Here is a 26,362-nt window from a genome sequence, read left to right as displayed (position 1 = left end):
CTCTTTCTTTCTCGCTCTCCTGTGACTCACCAAGAGATTAGCTGTGACAAAGTGCGGAGAATGATAAGAATAGATATTCTGGTTATAGGAGCACTGTTATAATTATTTGGGGGAATATAGGATTGGAATTAAGAGCAGGTCCTGTTTGCCTAGGGAGTGCATTTATAATGTGGGCATCCACGCCAGGCGCCTGGCTGTGCCAGACACCAGAGAAGAGAAGGAATAGCCAACTACCTCAAGCCAGATGATGGTCTAGGTTGTTCCAGCCAAACATAGACTAAAGGCCATGTGTTGGCGTGACTAGAGATTCAGCTGCCCTCACGAAGGGAAGAGGGTTGAAATCTTACCTCAATTTCAAATATACCTGGGAAACTGGATGCCAGTTTGCTTCCCGCCCCTGGGTAGACAAAGTAGGGGAACCAAGAGACAGTTTCTGCCATTGCAATTGTTGGATGAATTTCAGTGGCACAGTCTTGGTGTGGAGGGAAGAATATGTGTTATTAGTCGGACAGTAGTGTACATCAAACAGGTAGCACATTGTTGGCATACAGGAGGTGCTTAATTTAATATGTTATTCCCTTTGGGGGTATCTGAGTGACTTTGTTTTGCATACCTCCTTTAGGACTGAAAACCTGAAAAGATCGATTCTTTGTTATTTCCCTTTCTGCTACTTTGAAGAAAAAAGTTGTGTCTGCTATCAAAGAAGACTCTGGGGTTGGAATTCATCTATCCATATCCATGTTTTCTGCTTGATTGGAGAGGAAATTAGAGCTCCTGTCTTTCAGGGCTCCTGAAGAGGGCCAGGGAATGTTGTTGTTTTAGAGAGCTTCTGTACTTACTCTGTTGGATCCTAGGCTTCTCCTTTCCTCAGTGCTCTGGTAACCTCCAAAACAATGCTTTGGGAATTTGACAATTTGGAGAGAAGACAGAGAGGATGGTAAATGGGAAGGAATCATTCATTCATTAACTCATAAATTCACTGACTCATTCATTCAACAAACATGCTTTGAGCTCCTCTTCAGGGCCAAGCACTGTGTTAAGTGCTATGGATTTTGAGATGAATCAGAAACACAGCAGTGTCAGCAATTAGTGTTCAGAGCAATTAGTTCATCCTGGAGTTGCTGACAAAGACTGCAAAGAGGAAATGTCATATGAGCTGGGTCTCACTTCTATATATAGGGATGCACTACATAGAAAGGTTTGGGAAAGGTAATTACAGACAGAAAGAACAGCATTTTAAAAGGCATGGAGGTTTTTGAGAACATAATATGTTCAGGGCATGATTCACAGCTTCATATGGAGAAAGCACAATATACATATATGGGTGTGGCTGAAATTATTTACTCTACTTTCTTAATTTCTCAAAGTTCACTCACAAATATATTCATTTATCCAATTCATAAGCATTTTGGAGCACCTCCTCTATGTGAGGCTCTGTATAGGTCCTGCAGAACCAGGGATGAACAATATATAGACCCTGCCCTCAAGCAGAACTCAATCTAATGGTGGAGAAAGGCATATATTCAAGTTGATATAATGTAATAGAGGCTATAATAGAGAGGTATACATAGTATTATTGTGAATGTGTTGAGTATGTACATGTACACATGTGTGCATGCGTGTGTATGTGTGTGCTCACTCACTCACGTGTGCACACATGGCTGAATCTGAAGATGTGAGTTACAGGCCTCCCCCACACATGTGGATGTCCTCTTTAGTCATCAAGATGGACCCAGGATGATGGCTTGTTCCAAGAGCTGGATCAGCCTTTAGTCTCTGAGTCCTGAGAGCACACCACAGGTCTTGGAATCTTCCTGCATCTCTGGCAGGAACAGGTGTTAGACTCTTTCCTTTCTGGAGTCTTCTGGGGAGTCATGGACAACCTGTTTCTCTTAAGAAGAAGCATTCCTGACCCTACTTTCATTTTTATCATATCATTGTGATAATAGGAATACCTTCAGAAGATTATTGGGAGGATAAAAGGAGTTAATGCATTATAAAGTGCTTAGAATGGCCTAGCACATGGTCAATGATATACATTTATTAGGAATTAGTATTATAGTAATAATAATTATTATTATTATATTCTTTCCATCAATACCTCAGACTATCTGTGTTAAATGGAATCAGAAGGCTGCCTCGTCTAACCAAACATCAAGTATAGAACTTTCTTTATGGGATTTCCTTTAAAGTTTCCCATACTTGTACTCTCCTGTAACGTGGACATTCCTATTCTCCCTTCAGCTGAATGTTAAAGAGTCTCTACTTTATACTGAGCTAAAATCTACCTCCCTAGGATGCCTGCTGTTTATCTTCGGGATGAGTCTTCTTTTCTTTTTATCATTTGTTTTATAAATAAGTTTTTTTTTTGAACTTCTCTGTACCATTTCTAATGAGAAAGAGAGGGAAGAGGTGACATGGTTCCCATCTTCAAGAAGCCTACTTTCTCTTTGAAGAAATCTCCATTTACTTTTGTTGCTCATTGTTAAGAGACAAACCAGGTGATAAAATGTTTTTCAATATCATATGTCAAAGTAGAGAAAAATTAATGAAGAATGAATAGTTAGAGAAGGCTTCAGAGAGGAAGTATGTTAAAGGATGGGCATTTATTTATACATTCTTTTGTTCATCGATTAATTAGTTCATTTGTAAAAATACTAAAACCTTTATTGACAATCTACAATATGCCACATCTATGAATAGGAGTTTACCAAGCAGGTAAGGTGGCAGGGAGGCAGTCCAAGTGGAGGAAAGATCAAAGACAAAGACACAGAGGTACTGGAGGTGTGGCACAAAACTTTGTTACGGAGTTGTGAGTAGTTCAGTATGAATAAAACTTAGGGTTCAAGGAGGGATAAATGGCTGCTGATGCTGGAATCACAGGGAGATCTTGGGGAGCCTGTGAGCCAATCTAAAATGTGAGGCTAGGGAGTTGTTTGAAGAGTTTTTAGCAGGAGAGTACTGGTGAGAGTACTGTGAGACCAGATTTTTCTGGAAGCAGAAGGTAAAGCTATCAGTTTGCCGGCAAGAGGAGAAAGGCTGGTGGCAAGATACCATAGGGACTATGAGCACAGGCTTGGGAGTGACCCTAGCCTGCATCTAGTACAGGCTCTGTGGCTTACCAGCTTCACTTTCAATTGTCTTGTCTGTGTAAAGGGGCTGTGAATAGTCCCTAGCTCATAGGGTCATTGTGAGGATTAAATGATAATGCATATAAAACAGTTAACACCATGGCTGTGTCGGGGGAGAGGGAGAATCTCCCTCCGCCCTTTTCCTTAAGGTTCTTCTGGCTGGCCAAATAATCAACAAGACAGGTTAGCAGGAGAAAATAATACCAAGCTTAATAACATGTATACATGGGAGAAACTCAGAAATGAGCAACTCGTCCCTCTGTCTAAGCTGCTTGCTTAAGTATTGCAGCTAAAGGCGAGGAACATGTTGGGGGTGGGTAGTGGTCTGGGACTTTAGAGGCCAGGAAGACAATTCTTTTCAGGGTCATCTATAGATAATGTGGTCAGGGAGAGACAGTTTTTGATAAAAGAGGCTTGGTGCCTTTCCTATTGTAACCTCTATCCTACATTATCTTTATAGCCATCATGATAATAACTCCTTCCTGAAACAGATCTTTTGTTTTAAATTCTTTAGGCAGTTTGGGAGGGGAAACTCAAATATTCTTCCTGAGTTCTCTGAGTCCTTATTGTCTTCAGCTCGAAATAATCTGCATACCAGAGTGGTGGCTCCTGGGGTAGTTTGCCCTGAGCACCATCAGCTGAAACATAGTGAAAACATAATAAGCAAAATAAGAGAAAAATCAGAAGTGCATTCCAAATGAGAGACACATTTCTCCCACATAACCCCAGCCCTCTTTTCCTTTATTCTTTGTGTTACTTGAAAGTCCTCATGAATTTCGCCTGCTGAGCCCTTCTCAAATAGATTTTTTTGTTTGTTTGTTTATATCCTTAGCAGAGTCTGGAAAATCTAAGCCCTGAGCAGCATCTAAGCTTCCTTGAAAGATTACCCCAGGGCCTATTACCTTCACTTTGTCTGCAAATCAGGTTAGGCATCCGATCCACTCAGGAGAGGAGCTGGGACAGCTGCAGGCATTAGATGAATTTTCCTGATAGCACATAATCAAATTTGGTGGAGTCGGCAGGCTCTCAGAGTGAAGTTGCTAAACCTGGCTAGAATAGGAGAAAACCACTGAATTTAAAACCTGGACCCTGATCGGATGTACTAGTAAATGAAGAGTTGAAAGCATCAGCATCATAACCTGAGGGGCCTATGACTGTAGGAATCACTTGCATATCACTTGTGCACATGCTCACCTTGTGCTCCAGGAGACTCAGACTCAGGCCTCTGAGTCAAGGCCTGAAGTGACTCTCACAGACCATTGGGGAGTCTCAAACCTCAAGGCCTCTTTCACTGGCATTCTCCCTAAATACAAATCTAGAACCCTGAGACTAGCTCATTCTACCAGCCTCACATTCCTGCATGTTCAATCACATCACAGATGTAGACCGTCATCTATTCTCTCTATACCCTCATCGCTGCACTGGTCTGTTCTCTCTCTAATCTTGCTTTCCCACTGCTCCCTTCTCTATTCAAAACTTTCCACTTTCCACTTTTTCCTCTGAAACTCAACTCTGTGGTGAATAATCTCACTTGGATCCTCAGTCTTTTAGTCCACTGCTTCCTTTATCTCATCTTAACCAAACTATGCTTGATACATGATACTCAACAAATATTTGCTGACTAAAACAATAAACTAAGGCCTGACTATCCTGGAGGCCACTATTTACCTCATTGACCTCTCAGCAACTGTTCAGTCTCCTACTCTCCGTGTACAGAAGGATCAGGAGGGAACAAGTTTCCTCTTCACTCCCCATGCACCCTCCAGGCTGTTATTTCTCTTTCTCATAACTGGTAGCTCCAAAATTTCAATATAGGAAGGTTTAGGGTAGCAAGCTGGTTAGAAAAGAGGAGTGCCTAGGAAGTTTGTCTTTAAGCTATATTTGCATTACAGGAAGACTGTTGTTACTTGCATATTAACTCCTCCTGGCTTTGGGAGTAGGAGACAAAGGGGCTCTATTTGTGGGCCTAAGCACACCCCTAGACAGCCTTTGATAATGCCACTGACTTTTATGTGAAAAGCTCTGTTCCTTTGTTGCTTATGCTGTTCTGTCTACATCCTCTCCTCCTCAGCACTTTCAGGTTCATCTTAGACCCTATGGGCCATCACTTCAGCCACTTTTTTCTAATATAGTCAAATCTGTCTTGTTTTCTACACCTGTGCAACTACTACCCTGTGCTTCTTCTGCCCATTCTCATCTGTCCCTTAGACTGGCACGATCATGGTACTTTACTTCTTTCACTCACTGGAAAGGTACCCTGTGACCTCAAGATAATGCTGAAATTCCTTAACTTGGTTTATGCAGTCCCTATTTAATCTGGCTTCTGCCTTCCTCTTCAGACACATTTCTCATGATTTCCCTTCTCACTCTTTGTCCTTCAGCCATGATGAATTCCTTGCAGTTCCAACATTTTACTTGTTCCCTCTTGCCTGCTGGCTTTTGCACACACTCATATGTGGAATGCTAGAAGCCCACAATTTATTGAGGGACCATGGAGGAGTGTTATATGTACTGAGCTTGGAATCAGATAGAAGCAGACTTGAATCCCAGCTCTGTCATGTACTAGCTTGAGACCCTGAGTAAGCTCCTTAACTTTTATGAACATCTGTGACCACATCTACAAACTGGGGTAACAATACCCACCTTGATAGAATGGTTATAAGGATTAAATTAGGTACTGAATGAGCCCCAGAAATAACCCCTACTAGGTATGTAATGTCCATTCCTTCCTTTCTCTTTTCCCTCACTCCTCTCTCAATCTCCATCTACTTTTCCTTCCTTTTCCTTTTGTCGTCTTCTCTCCTCTGAATTCTACTTAATGTTTGGGTGGGATTCATAACACCCAGGGCTATAAGTGAGCAATACAAGCCACTGTATGTATAAGCATCAGTGCTATGTAACCTCTGCTCTTCCGCAGGAAGCCCACAGCCTCACCTCCCACTGGCCACTTAGCCTCGAAAAGACACCAAGGTAGAAAAAAGATTCTGAAACAAATATTGGTGTGTTATAATGCTCTTGGAGTTCTTAACAATTTTCTGTGGGCTGCCCTACCTGGAGCCAGTACTATTCTTGTTTTTCTTCACTTCATCTCTTAGACCCACCTCCTCACACTTTCCTCCAAATGCTCCTGTGCCCTTTGGCTTCTCAGTTGAATGCCAAACCACTATAGGTGAGCCTTACATCCTCTACCCACTGTGCCAGAACCCACCAGAGGCATACTTGCCCTTAAGGAGCTTCCAAATCAATCCTAGTGGATAAGACTTAGAAAGCAAGTCAATAAAAAAGCAAGAGTTACTACAAAATGTAGTTGCTGAACTGGCCTGGAATTGTCAATGGATGATCATGGAAAAAGCTCAGTTTGAGATGGGTTTTGCAGGAGTAACAGGATTTGAAGAGATAGAAATAAGAGGCATTCTCTTCAGGGAAACAGTGTGAATAGTTTGGATATCATAAAGCATGAGAGGGTGCAGTGAGCCTGTGAAGTGGGTGAATGTAAAGGAGTTGTGGGAACTATGACTGGAACATTTTGCCTTTTCTCATGTATGTATTTCAGTGTTCCTTACTGGAGAATGAGTGTGATGGCTTAGCAAAATTGCCTACACAGCATATTTTAAAGCATTATTTCCCAAGTGCTTCTGTAGAAAATTAGTCTCATGGAATGCTCTGTAGAAAAATAATAGTAATAATTTAAACAAATGTTGAATATTCTTTTCTCTCCCTTGAATGTTCACAATGCACATTAGCTTATTTTAAAAGGTCTAAATTAGTCTTGTAATACAAAAACCTGACTTCTCTGGGAAAAGTAGGCCTCCCCCGTTTATGTCACTATACCATCACACTCTTTATTTCCCCTCAAGGCACTTTTAGAGTCTATAACTATATTGCATATTTATTTTCAATATTTTATTGACTGCTTCCCCTCCGGAATATGTACTCCATGAGGACAGACACCTTGCCTATCTCATATACCATTATACATCAAGAACCTAGCATCATGCCTGGGCATATAATAGGTGCTCAAAATAAGAATAAACGATGAATAAACATTGTTTAAGTTTGCATTGTCCAAATGGTTGATAAAGGGCAGGGCAAGAATTTGAACAAAGTGCTGCCAGAATCTGGTCTCTTTTTGACAATAGAAGATATATGGCGTTGTACCTCACCACCACCTAGGGTTCTTGATGTTACAGTTTTCTCTTGGACATTTATTCCTGTTTATTACCTTTTGAAGCTTGAACAATTGTCTGATATGCTCAAATTTCTTTCTATCTTTCAGGCAAAGGCTACCACCTAAGAATGTTTACTACTACCGCTGCCCAGACCATAGGAAGAATTATGTGATGTCCTTTGCATTTTGTTTTGACCGAGAAGAAGATATTTACCAATTTGCTTACTGCTACCCATATACATACACTCGCTTTCAGCATTACCTTGACAGCCTGCAAAAGAGAAACATGGATTACTTCTTTCGGGAGCAGCTCGGTCAGAGCGTGGTAAGTCCCATTCTGAAACAGGCAGCCTTGGGGGAGGAGCTTAGCAATGGGTTTTTATAGAATGCAAATAATAGAATAATAGATGTTGGTGCTTTGTAGACTATATGCTATGCAACTTTTAAAGATAATTGTTTTTATTGTGTGATTCTTTGCTACTGTGGCCACCAGAAGTTACAGAATAAGGTATGAGACAGATGATTGACCTGAATGAAGCTGATAAAGCTCTCTAACCAAACACAAATGTTCTAGTGAATCCCAGAAACTCTAAGAGAAAAGACAGAGGCTTCTACTGTGTGTTACAAAAGGCATGAAAGTATTTCATGAGTGTGAGCCTCTGATATGAATTTTTTTTCAGTGGATCCAACCTGCCTGCAGTGCAGGTTAGCCAATGGTGTGCAATTTGGTTGTGCTACCCCCAATGTGTTCTGTCTCTGCCATCCATCAGTTCTCAACCCTTCTTCCTTGCCCCAGGTTTAGTTCTGTGAGTCTGGAGATTTCAGTCTTACATTCCATATTAGTTTCCTATTGCTGACGTAACAAATTGCCATGAACTTGGTGGCTTAAAAAAACACAAATTTATTATCATACAGTTTGGGAAAAGTCCGAAATTGGCCTCACTGGGCTAAAATCAAGGTACTAGTAGGTCTGCATTCCTTTTGGAGGCTCTAGGAGAGAATTCATTTCCCTGTCTTTTCCAGCTTCTAGAGGCTGCTTGCATTCCTTAGCCTCTCGTTCTGTTCCATCTTCAAAGCCAGCAATGGCTGGTCAAGTCTTTCTCATGCTGCATTACCCTGACACTGAATCTCCTGCCTCCCTCTTTCACTTATAAGGACCCTTGTGATTATGTTGGGCTCACCCAGATAATTCTATATCTCAAGATCTTTAATTTAATCATATCTGTAAACTCCCTTTTGTCATGTTGGGTAACATATTCACAGGTTCCAGTGATTAGGACTTGGACATTTTGGAAGGGGAGCTGCATTGTTCTGCCTACCACACCTTCCTTCTCTCTTTTCCTCTTTCCCTCCACTGCCCAACCCAAGATCTGAAATTGTTCTTCACATTGGATGCTTAGGTTTTGTTCTCTGTGGTCAGCAATACTTCAGTTGCTAGTACAGAATAAGCAGATGATAATTTGATTTTATGTTTCACTCTTCGAGAAGTATGAATTGTGCATCTAAAATAGGCATATTGAGCACTTTAAAGATTCTACGTGAGGATACTGGTAGAATTGACAGAAAATTCTATTCTTGAGGTTCTGAAACGTGTTGGTGGAAAAATGGACTCTGCCTAGTGGCTGTGGGTTCCACTTAAAAGTGAGCCCCAGTTCTAAATAAAAGTTTTCAAGACTAAACTATTTAAAAGATGTAAAGTCTGGTCCAGGATACCTCAAAAAGAGAGAAATAAAGAGGGCTTGTGTATGGCTCAGGTACCTGAGAGCCAAATGTGGTCTCAAAAGTTAGTAGTCATGGATATGCTTATAGTCTGGGATTCTGTATGCACTAAGATTTTACTAAATATCTTCCCTCTACTCTAACCCTCTTCTTAATAGTGCTTCTGTGGATGCCATGTGTACCTGGTGCCTATATATTTTGAACTGAAAATTGGGACACATGATGTATCAGTCAGCCTGCTAGCAGGAAACAGATGGCAGCCAACATTAGGATAATTTGAGGAGGACTTAATAAAAGAGCTATTTACAAGGTGTGGGCAGTGTGTAGGGAAACCACAGGGTATAGTGCAGATCCCTGGGGCTAGTAACAGCTCAAAGGGGGTAAAGGGAAGGAATGGTTACCAGAATCCAATAGTAGAGTCATATAGTGGGCCACTTTGAGTGGAATAGTGACCTTCAGTTGAGGAACAAAGTTAGCCTGAGACAAACCTGCAGGGAGAGACTGAGAAAAATAAATACATAGAGCTCATTCTCTTACTTCCCTCTGATCTCCTGCTAGGGGTCCCTATTGACAAACCCAACCAGGAATCAGATGGCAAGAGAACCCATTCATGTAATCCATACAGATGAGCCTCCTTGAGCAAAGAATAGGGTGGAGAAGTGCAGAGAGTAGATACAGAGAGGCAAATCGAACTTGTTAAGCACACATGGTCTGATCAACAATATGTTACTGGACACAGGGAGATTATTTGAGATGGGACTGTCAGAGAAATTCTGAGATGAATATTTGCCAGACATATGATTTGTGATATGAATTAAGAGAGTGAGAACTTTATGCAATACCCATGACTTTTAAGGGCGGGATCTGTACATTTCATTTCTGTGTCCACCCCAGCCCCTCTTAAATTTATGCCAGGCAGAATGTAGGTGTACATTGAATGGCTCTTGAATGAATGATTGAATGAATGAAAGAATGAGTTAAGATATATGTCTGAAGACAAGGTAAAGAGCTAAGAGCATCAGAAAGCTGATAAGAGGGATAATAGGATAAGTTAAGCTACCAATAACTGATATCTAAAATAACAGCAACTTAAAGAGCATAGAAATTTATTTCTCTTCCATATAAAAGTCTAGATGTAGGCAATCCAGAGCTGATATTATGGCTCTGCTCTTTGAAAGCCTTAGGAAGTCAGGTTCTTTCAGCTTTCTGCTCTGCCGTCCCTGGGACGTGGCCCTCAATCTCATTATCTGATGTGGAATTCTACCATCACATCCATGTTCTAGGCAGCAGAATGAAGGAACTGGGGCGAGAAAGGAGAAGATGCAGTTATATGGCACTTCCACTTTTATCCCATTTAATAGAATTCATATCCACACTTAACTAAAAGAAGAATGATAAATGAAGTCTTCATTCTGGGTGACCATGCTTTCAGCTAAAAATTGGTAGTCCTATAGATACGGAGGAAACTTGATATTGAAGGACAGCCTGAAATCGGCCACAGAAAACCTGAATTCTGCTTCCAGCTGTAACACTAAACTACTCATATGACCTTGAATGTTACTTCCCCTTTCTGGGGGCAATTTTTTCATCTATAAAATGCAAAAGTTGGACTTGAATAGGGTTTTTCCAATTATTCTTTGAGGAATTGCTCAGTTAGAAAAAAAATAATTTGAGACCTTTGTCCTACTTCAGACACTATGAGAGGACTGTGGGGATATATAACAGGTATATAAGTCTTGCTGCACTTCCAGAAATGTGTTCGATACCAGAGAAAATAAGACATGTTCAAACAGATATAATATTTTAAAAAGTTTATAATTAAGGATCTCATGAGTTGTTTAAAGAGTTAACGGTCAGACTAAACGTTATGGAGAAGATGTGCTTTAAGCTGAGTATTGAAAGATGCTGCATACAGAGCTGGGGAGAAGGTAGCTCAGAGAGCAGGAAACAGCCTTACTCATTGCATGGTGTTAGTTGATTAGAAGTCTGTTTGATTGGGATAGGGAATCTTCCTACTGGAAGGTAAAGATAGACAGGAGGATTGGGGCCGAACTATGGAAAGCTTTTGATTGTTATATTAAGGAATTGTGCTATATCCTTTACTCAGATTCAATACACAGACACTGGGTCAAGCACTTTATATATACTATCTTGCTTATTTCTCACAATAGTTTTATGGTGTAGACAGAATTATCCCAGTTTGGGGGATAAATAATTTAAGACTAAAAAGTTAAGTTACCTGGCTAAAGACACATTTCCAGTTCATGTTAGGGCCAAGATTTAAACCCATGGCTTCTAAGACCATGTCCTGGCCCTTTGATAGAGCCATTGCTGCTTTCTATATTGGACTTACTGAGACCCACAGTAGATTTTTGAGAAAGGGATTACCTTATCCAAAACAGCATCTTAAGAAAGTAAAGTTAGTAGAAGTGCAGGGTGTACTTGTGCTGGCTAAACTAGATTAGGGAAGCTCTGTTGGTTGGCTCAATTCCCCTGTTCTGGGCCCCGAAACAGTTACCAGGGACTGTAAGGGTTTCTGGCATATTTTTGCAGACAGGACAATTCTTGGTTACCAGGGTGTTTGATATGGCTCGTGTCTGAAGGCACCACTATAATTAGTTAATCCTTATTCCAATTTGGAGGGAGGATAACTACAAGTGGGAAGGCTAAACATGCCAACATTCAGATCTTAGGGAGAGAAGGCAGGAAGCAAGATTTTGAATTTTTAGTGCTGGAACTATTAATCACCATGGGCATAGCTGCTACTGCTAGTAATTGTATCATCCAAAATGGCGTTTTATCTTGTTACTCACCAGTGGTCCCTCCTAACCCCACCAAACAAAATCTCGTTGTATATGCATCAAAGCCACAATACAAGACAAATACAGCATGGGAAGGATCTTTTTTTTCCCTGTTGTTTTAGCAGCTTTATTGAAGTATAATTTATATACCATAAAATTCACCAATTGTAATGGTACGATTCTATGATTTTTAGTAAATTTATAGAATTTTACAACTATCACCACAATCCAATTTTAGACTATTTCTATTGTCTCAAAAAATTTCCTTCTTAATCCGCCTTCTACTCTAAGTCCTATGCAACTACTGATCCACAATCTGACACTGTAAATTTGCCATTTCTGAACATTTTATACAAATGGAATTATATACTATATAGTCATCTTTTGCATCCAGCATCTTTCACTTAGCATTATAATTCTGAGGTTTATCCATGTTGTAGCATGTATCAGTGGTTCATTCATTTTTAGTGCTAAATGATATTCTATAGAAAAGCTATACAACATTTTGTCTAACTGTTCTCCACTTGATGGACATTTGAATTGTTTCCAGTTTGGGACTATTATGAACAATGCTGTTATGAATGTTCACGTACATACCTCTGAGTAGACATGTGATCACATTTCTCTTGGGTAGATTTCTACGAATGGAATCGTTGCATCATATAGTAAGTTTATATTCAACTTTAAAAAAAAAACTGTCAAACTGTGTTCCAAATTGGTAGTGCCATTTTACATTCCTTCCAGCAATGTAGGAGAGAGGGTTATAGTTTCTCCATGTGCTTGCTAACACTTGGAATTATCTATACTTTTTTTTTTTTTTTGCTGAGGAGGATTGCCCTGAGCTAACATCCATTACCAGTCTTCCTCTTTTTTTGCTTGAGGAAGGTTAGCCCTGAGCTAACATCTGTGCCGGTCTTCCCCTACTTTATATGTGGGACACTGTCACAGCATGGCGGGTAAGTGGAGTAGGTCTGTGCATGGGATCCAAACTCACAAACCCAGGCCACCAAAGCAGAGTGCCTGGAACTTCAACCACTCGGCCACAGGGCTGGGCCCTATCTATGCTTTTTATTATAGCCATTTTAGTGGGTGTGTAGGGTATCTCATTGTGGTTTTCATTTGTATTGAACTAATGACTAATTATGTTGATTATCTTATCATGTGCTTATTTGCCATTCATATATCTTCTTTGGTGAAGTGTCAGTTTAAATCTTTTGCCCATTTGAAAAAATTGGGTTATTTGCATTCTTATAATGAGTTTTGAGAGTTCTTTATATATTCTGTATGCAACTCCTTTGTCAGATATATGCTTTGCAAACATTTCTCCCCAATCTCTGCCTTTCGTTCATTGTTTTAACTGTATCTTTTGAAGAACAAAAGTTTTTAATTTTAAAGTCCAATTTATCATTTTTTTCTCTTATGGATCATGCTTTTGGTGTTGTATCTAAGAACTCTTGACCAACTGAAGGCCACAAAGATTTTTTCTTATGTTTTCCTCTGAATTTTTTATAGCTTTGGCTTACATGTAAGCCTATGATCCATTTTGAATTAATTTTTTATGTATGGCATTAGGTAAAGGCCTAAGTTCATTTTTTTTCATATGGATATCCAATTGTTCCAGGACAACCACTGAAATGGTTGTTTGTGTCAATTTTGTCCAGCTTTGTATTTGTTTTAGGGGGATAGGGTTTACCAATATTCTCGTTCCAACATAGCCAGAAGTAAATTTTAACTGACAAACATTAGTTTTTAAATCATATAGCCCTGTACTGTTAGACACAATAAAATATGGTATTATTTTCAAATGTCATATATTAGTTTAAAATCATATAGCCCTTGTATTGTCAGATACAATATAATCTTGTTTTATTTTAATATGTCATTGGACTAATTAAATGTGTGTGTATGTGTGTGTTTTGAAAGAATTAGATGGAGAGAGCCATTCACATATTTAGGGATACTTGCCAAAAGGAAGTGTCTAACAAAGACAGTAATCTTATAGTATTTTAGGGAATCACTAGACAATCATTTATATGAGAATAATGTTGTCTAGCCTCTGTCACTGACTAGCTCTATGACCTTGGGAAAAGCTGTTCTCTTCTATGGGCCTCATAGAGCCAGACCAGATTATTTTAAGCCAACCTTTCCAACCCCAACATAAATTACGGCTCAAGTGTTCATGACGTCTTCATTGTGTGTTCTTTTTGAGTCACACATCAGCATGTTGTAATGTTGCCTCTTAATCTGTCCTTTGTGTTGTAATAACTATAGTTATTGAGTACTTAGCATGTGCCACGCCCAATGCTATGACCTTTATATACCTTATGTCACTCAATTGTCACAACACCCCTATTATATGGTTAGTACTATTATTGAATGCCTAACATGTAACTAGCACCGTCTAGGCTCTGGGGATATGGCAGTGAAAACAGGAATCCATGCCTTCATGGGCTTACATTCTAGTAGGAAGAGACAGACAATATTGGAGAAATTAAATCAGAAAAGGGGATGAGTTTGGGGGGAAGGCTTGACTTAGAAGGAAGCATTGAAGCTCTGAGATATGTCAGTATCATCTTCTCCTATTTGCATTTTTAAAAACAGATACAATGAGAATTAGTAATTTGTCTATAGCATGCCTTTGTGGACTCCAGAGAATGGACTCTAAACCAGTCCTGGATAGAGAAATATTATATTCACATATATAGTAATTTACTAAATCCTTGCAAAGCCATTCTTCAATACTACAATATCTGGTGAGCGCCTTGTGCCTGTTCTGCTCTGTATTGGGTGTTAGAGACAGACAGATTAATACAAAATGCACTCTCCCCCTGAGTGTGAGGGGAGAAGAGGTACTCAATGTAGAAGGTGACACAGATGTAAAAACTAATAATGGCAATGATGGTAAGAGACCTAAGGTAATAGAATAAGTAGGCAGAGAAGAGGCACAAGGGAGGAAATGGAGTCTTAAGGAAGGAGGCATCTTGATTTGAGAATCACAGCATGGATACAGAGGCTGAGACGCATCGTGAGTCCTGACAATTTTGTGTGGTTCCGAATGACAAGAGCACAGGGTCAGCCTAAGAAGAACGGGGGAATGGTGATGGGGAAAGAAAGAGAGTAAGTGGAGGCCGGGTCAGGAGAGCCTTGAATACCAAGCTAAAGAATGTGGACTCTATCCTGAGGGCAGTGAGGAACCAGGCAGGAGGGAACATGACCATTGTAGGACCTAACTCTACATTTGCAGGCTGCTCCTACTGATGACAGCTGATCTTCCTGGCTAGAAGTCATGGTAACTCCTGCCTGTCTGTCTACTTGGCTTTCTTTCCCACAGGCAGGATATTTGTTAGCCAAGAGCACCAAGAGGAAAGCTTTACCACCATGACACATGTATAATAATGAGAATGTCTTAGAAATACCTAGAAAAGCTGGTCTTTCTGATCTTAACACCTCGCCCAATCTTTAGAGTTGGCAAAGACTATAGGAGTCACATTCAAATTTAGCAAATATATTAGGCATCCCTATGGGCAAGGACCTAAGCTGTATAGACCAGCAACTTCTCTTAACATTCCAGAAAAGTGCTTTTCAGTTTCTGCTGACGTACCTCTTGAGGCAGCCTGAGCACCATCCCAAAGACAATGGACAGGCCTGCAAAGGTTCAAGACAGTGACCCCACCCCCCTCATGAGTCTTCTCGTCTCCAAGCTAATCCCTCCTTTCCCTATCTACCCCTTGGTAATTCTACATTTCTTCCTATTCCATGGTTTCTAAACTCTGTACCTTCTTTGTTGTTCTCCGGACATGATCTAGGTTGTTAATTTTCTTCTTAAAATGCCAGAACTGAATGTAAAACTCCACAGGTGATCTAAGCATCCCACAGCAGAATAGAGCTATTGCCTCTCTTGCTCTGGATGCTACATCTCTAGAAATGCAGCTAGAATTTACATTAGCTTCTTTTAGCAGTGAGGCCTTCACGTAGTAGATTTTTGTTGTTGTTCTTTAAATAAAGCTATTTTTATTTCTCTGATTTTTTTTTAATAAACCTTTTACTTTGGAATAATTTTAGACTTATAGAAAAGGTGAAGATATAATATAGAGAGTTCTCGTATACCCTTCACCCAGCTTCCTCTAATGTTAAATTCTTACACTACCATGGAGCATTTGTCAAAACTAAAAAATTAACATTGTGCTAGTAACATTGTAATAGTAATGTACTATTAACTAAGCTACAGAACTATATTCAGATTTCATCAGTTTTTCCACTGATGTCTTTTTTCTGTCCCAAGATCCAATTCTGGATACCTTGTTAGCCTATAGTAGGTTTTACAAGTATAATTGTGTGCCCTTACACTTACCCTGTTAGGTTTCAACTTGTTGGTTTTAGTCCTTTGTGCTAGCCTGCTATGATCATTTTGATTCTTGGGTTCCCTTATCTTCAGTGTTAGTGACTTCACTTTACTCAGAATTTTTAAAGTATATACTTTTTAAGTGTTAATCTAAGTCAAGGATACAGGTGTTTAATGGGACACGACCATGCATATTACTCTTTTTGGAGGAAATAGCAAAAACTATGCCAAGAGAGCAGTGACTTATGAAGTGGCCTGCTGGAAGGGAGCCACAATGACTAAGCTTGTTTAATTCAGAGTGTCTGATCCATGCATACTACCAGAGACTTTTCTGGAATGCCTAGATTGGCAGTTTTATATCAGTCCCTGAGTTTGATTATGCTACTAACCCCACTAGCATAAGTCACCTAAGCGAACAAGATTTTACCTTCCTCCAAGTCAACTCAATTAAATTCAACTTAGCTCAATTTAATTTAGTATGTCTTAGGTACCACATACTATGAGAGATCTGGAAATAAACAAGATGTCGTCCCTGCTTCCATTTCTCCATCCTGTCCATAAGGATCATATGTAAAGTTTTACCTAAAGGTTAGTTCAAATCCATGATGAGCAAGGGAGAACCAGATGGCAAAGGGCACAGTTCAGAAAAGGGAGTGCTTTCTGGGGAAGGAGAAGGCTAGGTGGGCTCTAGAATGAGGACCCTGGGCAATAGAAGCCGCCACTGGGACTCACACCCCTTCTCATGAGATTGGCACAGCTCAGTAGTCCTTTGGCTCTCAGATCAGCAAAGTCACAGTAAGAAGGGTCAAGTGGCAGAGAGAAGACTCTGAAAGCCTTATCTTGCAAGATTTTAAAAATCCAAACCTAACTAAGAATCTGGGAGTCTGACAAAAAAAAAAAAAAATGGAAGCTGAATCATGAAGCAAAAGTGAAGAAGATAGAGAACATGGTATAATCAGAGAAAACCAGAAAGCTAGAGTAAGGAGAAAGAGAAGCAGAGTGGACAAATATAAGGAGATCTGGAAGAATTTAAGATATGGAGCTTGGCAGCTTCTGCTGCGCTTCTTGTGTGGACTTGTGTGGAGACACCAGGATCTCAGAGAGGAGCTGGAGGGAACCGATGACCTTGTGGGCAGGAAAGTTAAGGAACAGAAAGCAACACCACAGAAAAGAGGCTAGAGAGGACCAGCACCATTCTGACCGGCATTATGACTTCAAAATAAGGTAGTCCCCTTCTGTCCTTTCTTCTCCTTTCAAGTAAAACATCATGGAGTTGCAGCTGGCAAAATGACCAAATAAATGTGTGAAAAATAATCACATCTTTTTGGCTGAGTTTTAAATTGAGTAATTATTAGAAGTTATTAATCTCAATTATCAGCCCCTAATCCACCTCTCAGGAGAGGTCTGTGGACCCCCATCTGCACCAAACCTTGTCCTGATCAGACAGTCTAAATTAAACAAGCTTAGTGGGTTTGGCTCCCTTCCAGCAGGCCACTTCACTAGTCACCACTCTCTTGGCATAGTTTTTGCTATTCCTTCCAAAAAGCGTCCAGATTAATTGGAGGCAGATACATCCTATCAGCATCTGGCTGAGGGACTTCCAGCTTACCCTACTGATGCAGGTGGCCCATTTATTCTAAACCTCAGCCCTGTTTGAGCAAGGGCTTAAAGAGAAGATGCTGGGAATTGTGACCCTGGGTTGTCCCTGTGCTAGAACAAGGATGCACATGTCTGATTTACCTCAAGCTGCAGAGACCAACCAGACTACCACACATCTGCTTCAAACCCAGGTTTTCTAATTCAGTGAATACATCACCATCACTCCAGTTACCTGTGCCAGAAACCTGTCCTATTTAACTCCTTTTTATTTGCTCCTCACATACTCTCTGTCACCACGTATGATCAAGGCTACAACTCAATATCCTTACAATCTATCCCTTCCTTATCTCTGCTGCCAGTGCCCTAGTTCAAATTATCAGCATCTCTCAGGAAATTACAACAGCTTCTTTAGCCAAGGGGTACAGGATACGAGGTGAACAGACCTTCAGGCTCTCTCTCTAGTCTGCTCACATAGCTACGTCAGCATTACAGTGGCTGCCAGAAAGTCCCAGCCCTCCTCCTAACCTTGTCTTTCCCATACCTCCCCACTGATTCTGTGGTACCTGACCAAGAGACAGAGTAACCTCTTCACTGAACACCACCCAGCTAGGTTGGCAGATGACATACTTCTAACAGATTGCTACTTTTAGACCATTCTTTCCTCTCCCTTTTATAAAAAGACATCATACAGAAAGATAGGTTCTGAGCTTTATGCCATTGGTCTGTATAACCCCCTGCCACTTGTTGCTGTCATCTGCTGATTTCTTGGACACTTCCCTCAATCGTGGAGGACTTTGGTCCGTAATTGTCTTTTCCACTACACTGCTGCCACCATATTGAGTGATTTTAGTATCCATGAAAATGACCCATTGGACTCATGGCCTCTCAGTAGTTTAAGATAAAATAACAAATTCTTAACATGATCTGTATTATCCTGCATAGTCTGGCCTCTGGCTGCTTCTTCAGCCTCTCTCACACACCTCTCACCTTGCTGTCTATGCTCTATCCATACTGGCCTTCCTATAGTTCTTTCTCTGAGCCATGGATTTTCTCCCTAACTTGTATAACACACTGGCCCATCTTTATAGAATGTTCTTTCTCTATGTCCCTTTGCCTAGCTACTTCCTATTCTGCTTTCAGGATCCAATTTATAGATCACATCCTCATGGAATTCTTCCCTGATACACTGTTCCCCAGACTAGTTTGAGAGCCTCTGCTACATGCATCTATAGTATACTATTTCTCCGTTAAAACACTTATCACTCTTCTGATTTTTTATTGGATATCTTCCTCTTTTCATAGGTTTAGAGGATATTTTTGTATTTAGGGTATGTATGGAGGCAGCTGGAGAAGTCATGCTGTTATAGCCAAAATTCCTTCGTGATACCTCTCAGTATGGTCATATTTTGTTACTTCTTCTAAAGCCACATTTCCATTTTGTTGAATCAGAAGGTATATAACATTAGGGCACAAGGTCGTTTCTTTTATGTGAGTCATAGAATGTTAAAGCCAAAAAGAATCTTAAGTTCCTCTAGTTCTGAAGTTTTAAAACCTTGCTAAAGAGGGATCTGGGCTCTGAACAGTACCTCAGGGGCCACTGAGGAGGGAGGGGAAAGAGGGACTTCTGAGACATCAGAGCTCTGGCCTCTCTTGTCCTCCCTCCTATACACACCAGAGCAGCCCCTACTTACTGGCCTTCCCCATAGACTTAGTTTGAAGAAAGGACTCAGCTGATAACAATGTTTACAAACCTTTTCTCTTTCTGCAGCTGGAGACACTGGGGTCCAGGGAGGGGAGATGACTTTCCTGAGTAACGCAGTGAGTTAATGAGACAGCTGTAGCTGGAAGCCTAGCTGCTGACTCCTAGATTGGTCCCTGTCCACTGCAGCCCACTGCCTCTCACTCCCAGACCCTTCTCTGCAAGGTTTGCTTATTTGTCTGTTCTTTCTGCAAACATTAACTGAGCACCTACCAGGCAGTGAAAAGGAAATTAGATGCCTAAGCCAGCAGTGTGGGCTACACGGGTTAGGATGTAACTCTGCCACTCATTAACTGTGTAACCTTGGGCCAGTTACTTAACCTCTCTGTGCCTCTGTTTCCTCATACATTAACCATATCCCCCCCTCAACCCCACCCCTGCCACCTCCTTCAGTAGATATCTGATGAAACCCCTTATCAGTCTAAATTAAGTAGAAAGATCATCAAGGCTGGAGCCATATCGGGATTTGAATTTTGGCTCTGCCACTTATATCTTGACATATCAAATAACTTCTCTAAGCCTTACATGCAAACTAGGCAGTGTGATTTCGCTTCAGGGTTATTGTCATAACAAGAGGCTTCTAGTAGATGTTAGATAACAGATGTGAAAATGCCTCCTGAATTGTTCGCACATACTTGGATATAATGCGTTTGTAATACTGTATCTCCCTTACCAGACTCTAAGCTTCCTGAAGGCATGCAATTTGTCATATAAAAATGAGAACAGCTAACATTTATAGAGTGCTTACTACATGCCAAGTACCATTCTAGGTGCTTTATTATCTCATCTAGTCAGCTTCAATGACCCTATTATCCCATTTTGCAGGTGAGGAAACTGAGGCATAGAGAGGTTAAGTAACTTTTCCAAGATTACACTACTCATAAGTGGGAATACCTGTACAGAAGAAACCAAGGTGTAGGTGATTGGTAGGGAGCAGGAGAGGAACTGTCAGGGCGTGGAAGAGGCTCCTAACCTGAGCTGGGGAATCAGAAAGAACTGCAGAGGGGAGGTTATATTTGAGCTCTATCTTGGAGGACATTTAATGGGTGAGAGGGTGGTATATTGGGGATATAGTAGCGGTACAGATTGGAAAGACATCTAGAAGGTTCAATGATCCTCCCTGTCATGCTCAAGATTGGCTGAAGGCTGTGGAGGAGGGGGTTTAGTGGTACAGAGAGGAAAGGCCTGGTCTGTCAAGGCAAACAGTTTGGGGAAGGCTGTGGCTGATGGAGGGTCCAAGAATAAGTCCGCAGTGCTAACGCTGCTGCTTAGAGCTCCCTTGAGGATCATCGCTGCCTAGAGCAAATCATCATCCATCAATAGAGAAAGGAAAGGAGAAGGGGAAAGCAGGAATCAAAATCATCCATCGACTGGATCTGACATCATCTCTTGGCCATTCCTACAAGACAAAAATATTATGAAGACAGTGGTGGGAAACTCAGAAAGGTGGGTGTGGGGAGTGACTTTTTTGTGTGCGTGTGTGGAAGATTGGCCCTGCGCTAACATCTATTGCCAATCTTCCTCTTTTTCTTTTTTCTCCCCAAAGCCACAGTACATAGTTGTGTGTCATAGTTGTAGAGTTGTACCTTTTCTATGTTGGATGCCGCCTCACCATGGCTTGATGAGCGTTGAGTAGGTCCATGCCCAGGATCCCTACCAGCAAACCCTGGGCTGCCAAAGTGGAATGCACCAACTTAACCGCTATGCTACCTGCCAGCCCCTGGGGATGACTTCTTAAAGGCTCTTGGGGAAAAGAAAATAGAATTAGTTGTAGATCATTATTACCCATTTTCCAACAAAAATGTCCTGCTGCAAGGGGACTTGATAAACGAACAGGACATTTTCCTAGAATACTATTATTCGCATTCAGGGAGATTGTTTCAGTGTTAAAAAACAGATCACTGGCTACAACTTTTGGCCTTCTTGTATTTATTTGGCTTAAAGAAGGTCTCAAAAGGTAGAATTTTAAAGCAACATGTAACATAATTTTGGCCTCAGAATCGATTCAGGCTCTGCAATCTTACTTTCAAGAAGTTCATTTTGTGTTACTTTTGGTGACTGTGCCAACCAGTGATGGTTTGGGAACTATATGATGGGAAATGTTTACAGTCCATGGGAGGGGCAAATGTTTACAGTCCATGCCCCTCCAGGGCCTGGAAAGAAGAGGGTTATGAGTCACCCCACACCATGGAAGTTGGATTTGGAAACTTCAGATGAAATATGACTGATGGCCCTGGCTAAAGTCTATGCTCCTTCCCTGAACAAGCTATTGAACTTTCTGGGGAATCTTTCAGCTGGCAACATGGCTGAGGTTGCAGTAACCTTCTCCCAGGACTCTGCCTTTGTAGGATTGTTACTAGAAGTCGGGGGATGGGGCTGGTGGTGTGGGAAATGGGTCAGATGCTGCCTCCCAGGGCCTCCCTGTAGTTCAACATTCTCCCATTGAGGCTGTTGCTGCCCTTTCTTTTCCTTTAACACTGCCAACCTCTGCTTCCTCCTTTTCCTGCTCCTCTATTCTCTTTTTCTTTGGCAAAAAAACATTCTTCAAATGTGCATTTATCTGTAAGAGCTAAAACTATAAAACTCTTCTAAGAAAACATAGGAGTATATCTTTGTGATCTTGGGTTAGGCAATGGTTTCTTAGATATGACGCCAAAAGCACAAGCAGCAAAAGACAAATTGGACTTTATCAAAATTAAAAATGTTTGTGCTGCAAATAATACCACCAAGAAAGTGAAAAGACAATGGGAGAAAATATTTTCAAATCATATACCTGAAAAGAGACTTGCATCAAGAACATATAAAGAACTCTTACAACTCGATAAAAAAACAAAAAGCTCAATTTAAGGATGGACAATGGATCTAAATAGACATTTCTCCAAAGACACAAATAATAGTCAATAAGCACATAAAAGGATACTCAACATCATTAGCCATCCAGGAAACGTAAATCAAAACCGCAGTGAGATATCACACCTCAACCTCTAGCATGGCTATGCTAAAAGAAGACAGACAATAAGTATTGGGGAGAATGTGGAGAAAGTGAAATCCTTATACATTGCTGGTGGAAATGTAAAATGGTACAGCTGATTTGGAAAACATTTGGCAGTTCCTCAAAATGTTAAACATAGAGTTGTCCTGTGACCCAACAATTCCACTCCTAGGTATGTAGACAAAAGAAGAGAAAACATATGTTCACACAAAGATTTGTACATGAATGTTCACAGCAGCATTATTCGTAATAGCCAAAAAGTAGAGACTACCAAATGTCCATCAATTGATGAATGGATAAATAATATTGTATATACATACCATAGAATATTATTCAGCTATAAAAAGGAATAAAATACTGATACATGCTGTAACAGGGATTTTATGTCTCTTTGTGGCTGTACAGTTTTTGGGTTCACAGTAAGTTCTCAAGAAATTTTTGTTGAATAGATATGTTAATTCATATCTCTCTTATAAGGAGAAACTGCTGAAAATTTACAGATTCCTTATTTGCCTTCCCCAAAGAGATATTATTTCAGAAAAAGGATCATAAAAGTCCTACCCTGTTTTCTCTATTTTGCTTTGGATTAGATTAATTTATTAAATGCTGGATTCCCTTTTTCTAAATTATTTAACTTCATCTCCCAATATCATTTGAATCCTCTGGCATATTTCCCATAGTTTGTCATTAAAAGACAATTATTTGCTGAGAAGAGAATAAAGGTATTCTCTTTTCCAAATTGTATTTTATAGGAAAGGCAGTTTCCAGGATATTTCCTACATTAAAATGGATAATAATAAGATATTAATATGCACTGCAGCCACTTGAATCAGCCTCCTCTTTTTCATTCAATAATATTCATACATACTTAAAACTTTCCTAACTTTGTCTAACTAGGTCAGTAGAATATTACCCAGTCTTGATATTACTTGTCCAAGCTGCCATTTTACAGGAGTTGGGGAGAGAGAGATGGCTGGGAGTTTTCATCTCTTTCCCCCATTCATGATATCTGCACTACAAGCAGCTGAAGTCAGGGAAGTTTAGACTTACAAAGACCCTGAAAGATTAGTTTTCTAATGCCTTCCAGTTGAGGAAGCTGAGGCCTAAGAAGAGAAAAGGTCTGTAGTCTCTAGGTGTAGGACCTGGCTTTCCTGATTGAGAGTCTCATGTGTTTTGCATTTTGACAAAGACAAGCCCTTTTAATCATATTATGTACCGTTTTCTTCCCATACAAGCTCTGTTTTTACCTTCTCGTGTAATCATTTCATCTTCAGGACTAACAATAGGTTGCTGTTATTATTTTCTTACACAGATAAAGAAATCAGGGCTCAGGTTAACTTACTTGCCTGAGCTCACATAGCTAGTTAGTGGTAAAACGAGGGTTTGTACCCAGGTCTGTCTGACTTCAAAATGTGTCCTCTCTATTCTGCATGGATCCTTTCACTGACTGCTCTGTGTTACTATGGGATCCAGTAGGATCTTGGAAGCACTCACTCGGAGGGAAGGAGGGCTTTATCCTCTTGAGTTTCCAGGGTTCCTTCTCAGGGTAGAGCTGCCTCTGGGGCTCTATTGTGCCTCCTTCCTGACTTGCCTCAGGACCCAGCCTGCCTCCATCTTCTCCATGACTGTGCTCCTACCCTTGTTCTCCTGGGCTTCCTGCCTTTAGCCTATTTGGGGAGGCTGATTCAGTCCTACCTTCCTGCTCCACATCTTTGCCCCACAAAACAAGGCCACAGGCCCTCTTCTACTTCAGGATTTTCTGTTATACCTTGCAGGTGCTGAATTGGGGAACAAAGAAGCCGATGAAGGTACAAGCAAAGATGAGACAACTCTCCATATTCTCTTGGTATTAGTTCTTACTCTGAGCACCTGTTCCTCCTCAGTTATCTCTGAGTTGGTGAAGTTCATCTGGCTGCTCTTCTCTCAGGCCCGCCCTTCTTTAGGTCTAGGAAGGACTCCTTCTCCAGAAACCTCCATCTGTGCAGTCTGAGGGCCTGGATGTGGTCAGGAAGAATAATAGGCATGTTTCCATCTGTGAGATCGTCCTCAAAACTGGAGCCTCCCATTTAATTGGGTCTCTGTCCTGCCCAGCCCTGCTCTACCTAGGAATAATTCTTTCTGGTTATTTCCTCTCAGAACTGATGAGGCCCAGCTTGGACAGATGATCACCTGTCAAGGGTACCACAGAGATGACTTCTATCCTGGGATGGAGAGTGTGGCTGAGGTTCCACGTAGTTACTTATAGGCCTGAGGGTTGGTAATTTGTGATAATGTATCTATGTTTTCTTTGAAGACTGGAAGTGCTATGCCCACGTGAGAGGACATTGTTATTTATGCTGTTAGTGATGATGATAGTGACAACAACAGCCACAGTTGTAACAATAGCCATGCCATTGTCTCAAATGGAAAGAGGATGTAGAGGTTTTGGAGTCAGATCAGCATTTGAATCCCAGCTTCACCACTAATTCATTACCAAATTAAGCAAATTATTTCACATTACTCATCCCGTTTCTTCATCTGCACATTTGGAAAAATAACCCTTACTTTGCAGGATATTTGTCAGGAGTAATGTAAACCAAAGCTAACATTTATTGATTGCTTATATGTGCACGCATGTACTAGCTATATAAATATCTTGTATAATTCTCACAACAGCCTTTTGAGGCTTATTCTGCTACTCTGTCCATTTTACAGATTAGGAAACTGAGGTACAGAGAGATTCATTAACTTGCCTAAAATCACATAGCTCTTAAGTGGTAGAGTTGGGACTTGGGATCTAAACCTAAGCAATTTGTCCAAAACCTGTGATTCAAAAAAGACAAAGTCTATACAGCAGCTGCCATATTGCCTGGCACACATTAGTTTCTCTACTGGTAACTATAATTTAACACATATTGAATTTCTAAAGAACTATACAAATGCAGAGTGTTTGTTTTTGTTTTCTTTAAGACTGTCTCTTTCTTATGACTTAGTAAGGAATGTCTAAAAAGCTGTGAGAAAGGAGGCAGATTTGGCATTTACCTGGTTACTTTGATCAAGGTAGACAACCACATTTGACAATCTTGGCTCCAGCTGATTTATTTTTGGAGGCTAACTTATTCACTTGGAATGTCTACGCCGATTACATTGACCAGAGAAAAAAACGCCAGCACAGCTTCCCACTTGTGCTGGCTGTGGGTCAGGCTGGTCTCAGAGGAGAAACAAATTTCCTCAAGATGGGGCCTCCTCACACAGATGTCAATGTGTATGGGAGAGGGGCGGGGGGGCTGCTATTGTCCCCAAGGTATGTGCTATTCTGAAACCACTGGAAGTCTCTTTAGAACAGAATTTGCCCTCATATGGCATATAACCAGGCTCTCGTCCAAGAGTAGAGGTTGCCCACAACATCTCAGTGAGTGGCTGTCCAGGCTCTACAGACATTCCTTAAGGCATGAGGAGCTCATGCAATCTCCCATAGCAGCCTATTACAACCTGGGACAGCTCAGACTTCCTGTTCTCCTTCTGTGGAGCCAGAGAAGCAGTCATTGGTAGGATTTTGAAGGTATACAGGCAACGGGCCTAGGCACACAGAGAAACTAGACTGGAAGGAAGAGCCTGGGGTTTGATTTTGTTTTATTCCTGGTTGTTGTGGGACTGTCAATGTAGGGGTTTAAGAAAGGGAGTGACAAGGTCAAACTTATTTTATGTGAAGTGCACTTGGGCTGCTATGTGGAGGGATTAGAGGGCAGAGAGCATTGTTAGGGAGTTCTTTAACATGTAAGACCGTGGTAAGAAAGATGGAAGAGTTGATAAATTCAAGAAATAGCTAGGAGTTAAAATTCACAGAACTTGTGATTAATTGAATGTTACAG

General features: G+C 40.7%; 1 protein-coding gene across 1 annotated transcript in view; it reads left to right on the top strand.

The window, feature by feature from the left end:
• The window catches only part of BEND5 (BEN domain containing 5), a 1,066,878-nt gene that overhangs the window by 753,477 nt on the left and 287,039 nt on the right, over positions 1-26,362 (top strand). The window contains exon 5 of the mRNA XM_058552360.1: positions 7,408-7,624. Coding sequence (XP_058408343.1) covers positions 7,408-7,624 — 217 coding nt within the window. The remainder of the gene's footprint in view (positions 1-7,407; positions 7,625-26,362) is intronic.

Source organism: Diceros bicornis, chromosome 13, assembly GCF_020826845.1.
Source record: "Diceros bicornis minor isolate mBicDic1 chromosome 13, mDicBic1.mat.cur, whole genome shotgun sequence".
NCBI lineage: Eukaryota > Metazoa > Chordata > Mammalia > Perissodactyla > Rhinocerotidae > Diceros > Diceros bicornis.
The sequence above is the reverse complement of the archived record's forward strand: the minus strand, read 5'-3'. Positions and strand labels throughout refer to the sequence as shown.